At 35.2% G+C, this 10046-nt stretch overlaps 1 protein-coding gene and 1 long non-coding RNA gene across 2 annotated transcripts; both read right to left on the bottom strand.

Moving 5' to 3' along the window:
• Positions 1-4193: 4193 nt before the first annotated feature.
• LOC137712297 (uncharacterized) lies at positions 4194-5226 on the bottom strand. Its single transcript, XM_068451399.2, has one exon. The coding sequence runs from the start codon at positions 5046-5048 to the stop codon at positions 4437-4439; it is 612 nt and encodes a 203-aa protein (XP_068307500.2). The 5' UTR covers positions 5049-5226; the 3' UTR covers positions 4194-4436.
• Positions 5227-8387: 3161 nt separating this feature from the next.
• Positions 8388-9685, bottom strand: LOC137711995 (uncharacterized). Its single transcript, XR_011065187.2, has 3 exons — positions 9510-9685; positions 9330-9415; positions 8388-8847 (listed from the first exon to the last, which is right to left on the bottom strand). It is a non-coding gene; the product is annotated as an uncharacterized LOC137711995 (long non-coding RNA).
• Between the last annotated feature and the right edge of the window lie 361 nt (positions 9686-10046).

Raw genomic sequence — 10046 nt, 5'->3', positions numbered from 1 at the left:
ACCGTGAGTTTTAAATAGGCGGGTAACCTTGGTTACCAATATAGGGAGAAGAATTCAAACTTTCATACAAATACAAAAGCCTACTTGAGTAAGTCCATATATATAATTAACTCATTAAACTTCGCTATTGTTTTTTGGGTGACAGAGAAGAAAACCTAATAACCACCCTATTCCGTCCCCATAATCAAGTCAAGTTGGAGCTTCTAAATTGAAATGTAAGGTGGACCACAAAGAAGTTGATATGATTTTTACCGTCCACGTAAATAGCAGTGTTCTAAAAATCAGCCTAAATGGCCACCTAGGCGTTGGGCGGTGGGTTTCCGTGGCGATTTTGGGCAAAATATTCAATAAATCGAAGAGGGTCTAAGGGGCCAACTCGGCAGCGCTAGGCGAAGCTAGGCGGTCCTAGGCGTTCCTCGTCTCTTTGCTCTACATGTGTGCAAAGTGCAAACCCATAGTCGGTGCTAGTCGACTCATTGATCTCTGTCACCACAGACGAAGACGTCGACAACATGATGGAGGAGTACGACCACATTGCACAGAATCAAAACTCAAAGTCGGCACAGCTCCACCTCTTTCCCAGAACTTTTGTGCATGAAAACGGAGAATCACCATGGTGGCTTAAAGGGAGTAATAGAGGGAGATGTGCAGAGGAAAGATGGCGGGTTAGAGGGAGGGACTTGTTTTGATTTGTTCGTTTTTAGAAGAGAAGAAAATAGAGGGTTAAACAGAGAAGTTGAGGTGATTGATAGAGATTTGGCAGCAGGGAAAATCGGGAAAGTGGAAAAAAATTGCCTAGTTTTGTGTGAAACTCTACTAGCCTCATAATAAAAAATAAAAAATAAAAAATAAACATAAAGAATAATTACCCACTGTCGGGTTGGACAAAAAGAGGCAGGAACGAGATCTTGTGAATCCTTCTTCCTATTGTTATTGCTTTGGTCCAATAAATATATTATAAAAATGATTCGGATAATATTTTATTAACAACACTATATTATATTTTTATAATATAATATTTTTTATCATTTTTTCTTTTTAAGACCAGAGTATATTATACTCTTGCATTATATATGTATATCTTTTTCAAAAATAACGTATTACTCAATGTTTATTTATCTATTATATAGTAAATTAAACTAATTTATATGATATATATAATTATTTTACTCAAATCTGCCTAGGCCTCCTAGGCTTCCTCCTAGGCGTTAGGCCCCTGCCCGCCGCCTGACTAGTGCCTAGCGTTTTTTAGAACCTTGGTAAATAGGGTTAAAATCACACAAAATACTTGCAAGAATACAAGGTTATTGTAGTATAGATGCTCATGTAAGGTCGTTCTCCTCAAGGACTATTTTAATAATTTATGTAGAAACAATTCCTAATTAACTACTTGAAACTAAAAATTGAGAAAGGTGATTTTGAATTTGGGTAATATTAAAAACGAATTTTAATTATAAAAAAAAAAAACAAATAGTAAATTCTCCCAAACTAATACGATAAAAGAAAAGAGTTTTAAATACCAATTTATAAAAGCACTAGGGTTCCACCATCACCTAGAAATCCTATGAATTTTTACCAATTACTTATGATTTACACATGCCACTTTGAAGGTTAGCTTTTTCTAATATATATTCTACTTGGAACCTCCAACATAGAATGTATATCTAACATGCAATCCGTCCGGACGTTCGGATCAAATATGAACATGAGAGACTCATTATGCTTTATGAAAACCCTTTGAAAAACCATGCAACCCCTAAGACATGGTGTTCATCTTAAGTGAAATTACAATTATTAATCACAAGAAGCCGGCGTCAATTTCAGGGAACCTTCCGACCAAAATTGCATCAAATTACTTTTCTAAATATCCTAATGGTGACCAATCATCAAGACAATTAGATAGTTTAAAACAGTGATCAATAATTCAAAGCATGCATGCAATCAATCATAAGCAATTAAATAAAAATTACATATTCATGTTAAGGCTGAAGGCTTCGCCCTAGCAAAATGAATTAGTTACTCATAATCATAATTAAAATCATAGAAAATATTATTATGAAGAAAATGATTGAAAACACCCTAAGGTAGAAAATCCTCAAGAACACTAGCAATTCTCTTCGTCTCCAAGATTGCATAAAAGAAAATGTGCGTAACCTAGGACCGGCTGAAACCTTTTAAATCCCACCTAAAAGGTATCACACAATCCCTAAAAACCAGATTCTTTATTCCAACTAGGAAACTAAAAATAATAATAAAATATATTATAAAATAAAGTCATAATTAAACTAGAAGAATCTGCAAAGGAACTATCCAGCCACGTTTTAGCCTCAAATATCCTCCAAATCTAACCCATGATAGCTTGTTTTTAAAGATTAGGACGTTCTGAACACATCTCCAGAAGGCCATGAATCCATCCGAGGTCATCTTGAGCTCCAAAAACGCAATTCAAGCCCAAATCATCACTATTCCAGCACCGCGCATCGCTCCTTTATTTTATCGCCAGAAAATCACCGCTAGGAAGAAATATTCCAAATTTTGATATGATCAACTAATTGACTCACGAACATCCTCCAAGTGGAATTACTCAAAAGTTCATCCATTTGGTCAGTTTTGCTCCAGAGAAATTCGAAAGTCCTATATTGAAAACACAATTCAAAGTATCAAAATTCTTCTAAAATATTAACTAAAATATACTAAGAATAGGGTTAAATATGTAATATAAAATCTACTCATTAGAAGTCATACATGCCTTGTCATAAAGCTTATAAAGAGGAAATTAAGCCCGGCTCGTCCCAAATGTCCTCTTTCATCCAACATTTCCGATATCTGCTACAAAGTCTGACATCTTCATTAACAATTTAATTAACATCATCATGAATACAAAGAGGACGGCAATGTTGTGTGACTATCGTATGCCACTAAAGTACAAGGAAAAATTTTATAGGACGGTAATAAGGCCAACAATGCTTTATGGCACGGAATGTTTGGCGGTGAAGCATCAACACGTACATAAAATGAGGGTAGCGGTGATAAGAATGACTCATTGGATGTGTGGGCACACCAGAAAGGATAGGATTAGGAATGAGGATATCCGAGACAAAGTAGGAGTAGCCAAGATTGAAGGAAAGATGAGAGAAAATAGGTTAAGGTGGTTTGGACATGTGAAACGAAGGCCTCCAGACACTCCAATTAGAATATGTGATTATGAGACAGAAGTTCAGGGTCGAAGAGGTAGCGGAAGACTTGGAAAGAGACTCTAAGAAAAGACTTGAAGTACTTGGATCTAACGGAAGATATGGCACATAACCGAACGCAATGGTGTTCTACGATTCATACAGCTAACCTCACTTAGTGGGATAAGGCTTTGTTGTTTTTTTTGTTATGAATACAAAGAGAACTAATCCACTATATATCTATATTATATGACTAACATAGTGAATTTGGACCATAATTTGACAGTTCACATGAATTCTACGAGGCCCACTTATCAAGTTAGGAGATAGTTCATATTGGTTTGTAGTCCTAAAGCCTTGAGAATAACTATAAGCATAATGATCATTGGGTGATGAAAAATCATGTGGATGTGAGACCGTTGTCATTATAGCGACAAAATGAAGAGAAGACCTAGGGCTTGGTGGAGCACTATATAAAATAAAGCATGGGCAAAAGAGAAGGCCCCAACAACTTCAATCAAAAAGCAAAGATTATTCAATCTCTCTCAAGGAGCAAACCTCTCAAAGAAAGCAAGCAAGCTTTCCATAAAGCATTTCAAAGAGAAGAAGTCCATTCCTTCTCTAAATCTCTCTCAAATCAAATAGTATCGGTGGAGAAGTACCATACTTTCTTCACTCTCTCAAAATCAAAGCAAGCCTTCTTTGGCAAAGCAATAAATTACATTTGCTTTCTCTTGTTAATTTGTTATGTAGCTTTCCACTAATAATTTCCTCTACTAAGTATTTGAATACAATTTCTCTCTTCGAATGAGTTTCATACTCTAAGTTAGTTTCCTACATACAAGAAAATGTGAAGTCCTTAGCATTCAATGCAAAACAGTTCAAAGTTGAGCCTCCCCACTCAACAACACAATCTTTTGGTTAGAAGTCAAATAGGTGTGATATTTCAATGCTTGAAACCTGTCTACTAGTGGCCTCTAGTTGTCGCACACCCTCATTCCCACGATCTACACCTATATATGTTCAATTCCGGGGTGGAACATTATTTAATTGATTTCGATCAACAGTACCAACAAAAACCAAAACCAGCGATTAAAAGAGTCGTATTATATGCTAGAAACTCAAAGTCTAAACATCTTCATTAACAATTTGAAATCATGATACAAGAGAAAAAAAACAAGACTACATGTTTGGCCAAAAAAAATAAAGAACTTATGACACAAACCGGAGTTATAAAGAACAATATTGTTGCTACGATTCCAGCTAAATATCTAGCAATATTCCATCTTTCTTAGATGAAGCATTTCTACTACTACTCGAGAGGCTCCACTGATCGGAAAATGCCAAACCTGAAACCGAACCACCACTCCCACATTTAGCCACAGTCCTGACACCCTCAATCAATTCCTGAGTCCGACCCTCTTGAGCCAAAATCTCCAACAGGTGCTCTGGACTGATCACCAGCTTCACCTTCCAAAAACTGACGTTATTGTACTTCGAAAATGCCTCGGTGTAAGACCTCTTCATCATTCCATGGTAATCAAGCGACATTCTGTAGGGCGCAGCAAGTGAACAAGTTGGTATGCTGTTTGACCTAACATGGCCTTCCCTCACAATCTGGGCGCTGCCCAAGTGACGACCACTTTGGCTGTTGAGAGGGAGAAGATAGTAATTTTGTCCTGCCAGAAGATCATCATGGTGAGAGAGTGGTTTCCAGAAAAGATCATGGCTTCTGAAAATTCCATGGCCTGGGAATTCCTTGGTGATCAAGCCTACAGTGATTGGCACATAAAATTCCATTATCCCACCATTTGATGTTGTCACTTGAACTACCCCATCTGCATCTCCCAAACCTCCAAACAAGCAATTGCCCATTTATTAAAAATCCCTAACTAAAACCTTGTTGCTCTTGTTGTAGTTATAACTTATAGGCAGCTTATGCCTAGTGACCGGTTGTTTGGAGGGTATAAAAGAGAGGGAAAGTTATGGAGGGAGAGATCTATTCGTCGGTGGGATTCTTCTTGGGAGCTTTTCTCAACCAAACAGAGAATATTAAAAACAAGAAAATTAAAGGATATACAAAAAGGAAAAGTAGTGTGACAAAAGAAGGCCACTACTGTGGTCACAGTGTATATAATATGTGTTTTATATGGTACAGTGATGCAAGAAATGGTCGAAAAATGATAATAGTTGGTAGTTTGGGTCCATATAATACAAACAGAGCATTCGTGATTGAAAAGTGATTATTCTGGTCACTCTTATTTTGTAATTCTTGTTTATTACTGATTTCAAGTTGTATTAGTTAGAGAAGAACCAGTAATAAAAATGAGCATAATGTGTAGGAAGAAAACAAATTGATTTTCAGTCAATAAATCCATTAACCATCTTTTTCACTTTCTCTTTATCAAAAATAGTAAAGAAAAACTAAAGACCCCAATGTCATATTTACAGAAAAAAAATTATTGGTAAAGAGCAAAACCCTAGCTAGGATTCTCATCATTCACTCGTTTAAAGCAAAAGTGGCAATTTGACCAGTCCCACCGTATGTGAATATGCCTTTAAAATAAGGGTCACAACCATTCTTTTTGTCTCTTACTGCCCCAAGAAGACAGAAAGAAAGAGAAGTGGGAAATTACGGAAATTCAGGCAGACAGATTGGTCGCATTTTTGTCCCCAAAAAAACAAAAAACAAAAAAAAAAAAAAAAGAAGAGAGTGGTCGCATTTGGATTTGCTTTTCCATGGAAACATTGGCATGGCATGCTTATATTATGCAATCATTAGGCGAGATGGATAAAACAATTTCCAATTTTTCACCACAAAGTTGATGTTTCATAGAATCTTATGCACTCACAATGCACCATGGTCAGTTATATATAATTATCTTTTATTTTTTATTACACGGAACAAGTAACGTGATAAATGTAATAAAAAATAAACATATAATTATTTACAACCGATGACACTAAAATTTTTCTCTTTAGCATAACATGTCACGCCCCCAAAACCGGCACGTAACAGTGCCACGCTCTATTAGTAACACAATACTATAGTGTTAAAATCCAACACTATAGCACTACATTCCTAATAGAACGTAAGGCTATTTGAGGGGAATAAAATAATTTATTTTTAAGCAATATGGAAGCGAAAATCATTTTGGTAAAATGAAGAATAAAATGGCAACTGAATTTGGATAAAATTTTTACAAAGGAAAAGAACTTCACAATCTACAACAAAACCAAAGAGTTTAAGGTAATTATCATACTACACCAACTCTTTAGTACGATTTGGAAAGTACAAAGCGCTAAGTTTGGCTACAAAAGATTCCTTCAAGACGGTAAGGGAATCAAGCATATGAAGCATCAAACAACTCTTGTCCCGACTTTAGTCCAAATCGTCTATTTGTAGGTGTCGGTCCTACAATAAAGTAGAGGTGAGCATCACAAACGTTCATCGCTCCCCCTTAGGGAATCCACCCCAACTAGGTTTGAAAATAGTATACGACACTATATATACTATAGGAAAATGTTTGATGCACAACAAAAGCTTTGTTTAGTTTTGAAAATAGATTGTATGCTCACACAATTTCCCTTTAAAAAGAAAACAGAGATCCCTATAAATCGCTACATGCATGATAACCGGTCTCATGACCAACTACCCCCTTACCTAGACCAACTCCGAACGAATATACTTATGGTAAGGTGTGGTGAGAGTGTCCTTTAATGCTCTACCTTTAGATATCCTAGTACCTTTCCTAGAAAGGTAGCAGTACTAATCCCTTCGTAGTAGCCCCTTCGGAGGTTTAGGGGATCGAAACCCAAGGCGGTCACTATGCCCCTTTCACTCTCAAGTCATCACTTTAATTTGTAGCGTAAAACAATCATGCATATCATGATATAAAACAAAACCATTTTTCCTCATGGTTCTATCACAGCAAAATATATGCAGCTTTCACAGGCATTCGTATATTTACATATACATACATGCACAAAATTCCATAACTAGGGTAAGTGAGGATTCTCCTACCTAGTCTCCAAGCCAAGCAATATTCCTCACCAATACCCCGATTAAACGCAAACACCATGAGTAATTGGAGTCCCTAGTTTAACAATTACAATATGTCACTATATGTCCATATATAATGACTAAACTTTATTCTCATAACAACAACTATATCCAAAAGGGACCTTCACTTAACCAGAATAAAATTCTGTATTTGAACTTTTTATTATTTCAAATAGGTCCCCAAACTTTTGATAATTGCACTTTGGCCCTTGAACTTTTGATAATTCGCAAAATTACCCCAAAACTGAAACTATTTTCACAATTCAATCCTTGGTATGAAACTAGTGACTTTGAGGTCTGTTTTCCCAAAAATTCAACATATCTTTCAAGCCAAAACACAATCCATCAATTGTACAACTCTCTTCTTCCATACAAACATCCTTTAAAGACCAAATTTGATGAATTTAGAGTCAAACATCAAATTTCTCTAAATCACATCCATATGAAACTTGTGCAAAATCCCAGAAATTTGATCAAATGTAAATCTTTACCTTAATGTCTCAAAAATCGTTGTCCAGTCATCAAATAGGCTTCAAAGCCCTCAATTTTAAAGCTAAAACGAAGATCCAACGTCACTACCACAATAGCTAAGCTCCACGTACTTGAACAAGTTCCTTGATCACTCCTAAATCATCATATTTCTTCCACTCTCTTTTCTTTCTAAACTCTCTAGCTCTCTCTCTCTCACCATATACATGTGTATATATATACACACACATATACATATACATAAACTCTCTAGCTCGATTTTTTTTTATGAATTAGTGCGACATGAAAAATGCACACTTGTAACAGAAAATAACGTATTTGTCACGTTTATATGGAGAGGAAAATGGTTTGGTTTTCTCGGAAAATGACTTTTGTGGTTTTATCTTTGACTTTTAGATTGAATAAATTTAAAAAGAATGAAAGTATAGAATGTTGGAGAAAAACTTTAATTTTTAGATTGAATAAAGTAAAAGAGAATGAAAATAATGAATGCCGAAGAAGACAAAAGACGAGCAAAAATCACAAATGCTTTAATCTAGTTAGCTAAACACAAGTACTAAACTATTTCTGAAACTCAACACAAATACATTATTTACAAAACTGATTATTTATGAAACTCAACATGGGTACACTATTTATGAAATTGAAAACATTTACACTACTTATGAAACTCAACACGGGTACAGTATTTATGAAATTGAAAACATTTACACTATTTATAAAACTGAACACGAGTACACTATTTATGAAATTGAAAACGAGTACACTATTTATGAAATTGACCATTTGTGAAACTCAACATGAATATACTATTTATGAAACTAAAAATGGGTACACTATTTATGAAACTAACCATTTATGAAACTCAACATGAGTACACTATTTATGAAACTGAAAACGGGTACGCTATTTCTGAAACTGAAAACGGGTACACTAAAACTAACTATTTATGAGATTGAAAACATGTGGGTTATTGGGTCTAGTGTAAGATCGAAGTTGTTAGCTCGTGGGTCTAGTATCGTCACTCCTTTCTTCTTCCTCCTTGTCCTATCTAGGGAATGGTAATCATCCAAGCATATCACCGTCGTGATGTTGTTGATGAGCATGTTGGAGTCGAACAGCCTGAAATATACATTTGACAACTTCGCAATCAATTTCAACTTCAATGGACTGAAATTTGAGATAAAAACCCACATCTCACCGAAATTTGTAAAAAGAAATCATAAAAAGTATTGTATTTTTTTATTTATTGTTTTTGAAAATCATCCCTCAAGTTTTGATTGGATTTGGTAGATCCATCAAGCCTTCACACCATAAAAAAAATCATCGTAAGAAGAAAAGAGAAATCATACACTCTCAATTCATTAAAAAAAATACAATCGCCCATTTATCCAAAAAAAAAAAAATAATACATGGATGCACAAATACACAGAGACCACAAACAATTCATTAGAAGCATGGATGAATTTACATCAATGAAGCACTGATAATTTTGCATTTATTCTTTCAACCACAAACATCACAAAGATTACATGACAAAGTCAAAAGTGAATCCAAACTGCAACACCGACAAAAGAAGGAAAGGATGGAGTTTTTCTGTTTACCCTTATCATTCATGAATTCGCAAACCTCGAGATCTCTGCCGTTTGTTTGTTCATCCAATCTGGAGCCATGGCCTAAAATCAAAGTCCTACACAGCAACAGCATGCATGAGTAATATATTGAGCTTTTCATTCTAATTCTTTGAACAATAACATTAGAGATGAAGGATGGCAAATGCTTACCTTTGCGATATCGAAGAAAGGGATGGAGATGCTCCAGCTTAAGTTTGGGGGTTGCAAATTTGGTAAAGGTTTGTTTGCGGTTTGAGCATCTTGAGGTGGGTCTGGTTGGTTGAAGGATGATTAAGGTAAGGTTTGGCATTTGGACGGAGAAGAAGATATAAAGGAAACAGACCAAATAAACAGGCCAAGACTTGACGTTAAAGGTAAATTCGGAAGCTCGATAAATTTTTTTTGCTTGGGCCAATTTTATTAGGCTGGTTTGGTATTGAGTTTTGTACTAACCATTAAATAAAGTTAGTATAGGCTTTTGGTTAAAATTTAAAAGTTTGAAGACCTTTTCATTAGTTTTCCTTTGTAAATATTATTTGTAATATAGTTTGAGAAGTAGTTAGTCAGAGTGTAGTCTCTTTCGGTTATGTAGTCGTCTCGTTAAATTTTTGTAGTGTTCCTTTTCTTTTCACTTGCATTCGTATGTAGTTGATTCGTTCTTCAATTTGTTAGTCTATTCATTACACGTATTTTGATTTTCAACAAGTG

The sequence above is a fragment of the Pyrus communis genome, chromosome 14 (genome assembly GCF_041283825.1).
Source record: "Pyrus communis isolate YQ-2024b chromosome 14, ASM4128382v1, whole genome shotgun sequence".
Lineage (NCBI taxonomy): Eukaryota > Viridiplantae > Streptophyta > Magnoliopsida > Rosales > Rosaceae > Pyrus > Pyrus communis.
This window is presented reverse-complemented; position numbering and strand designations above follow the sequence as displayed.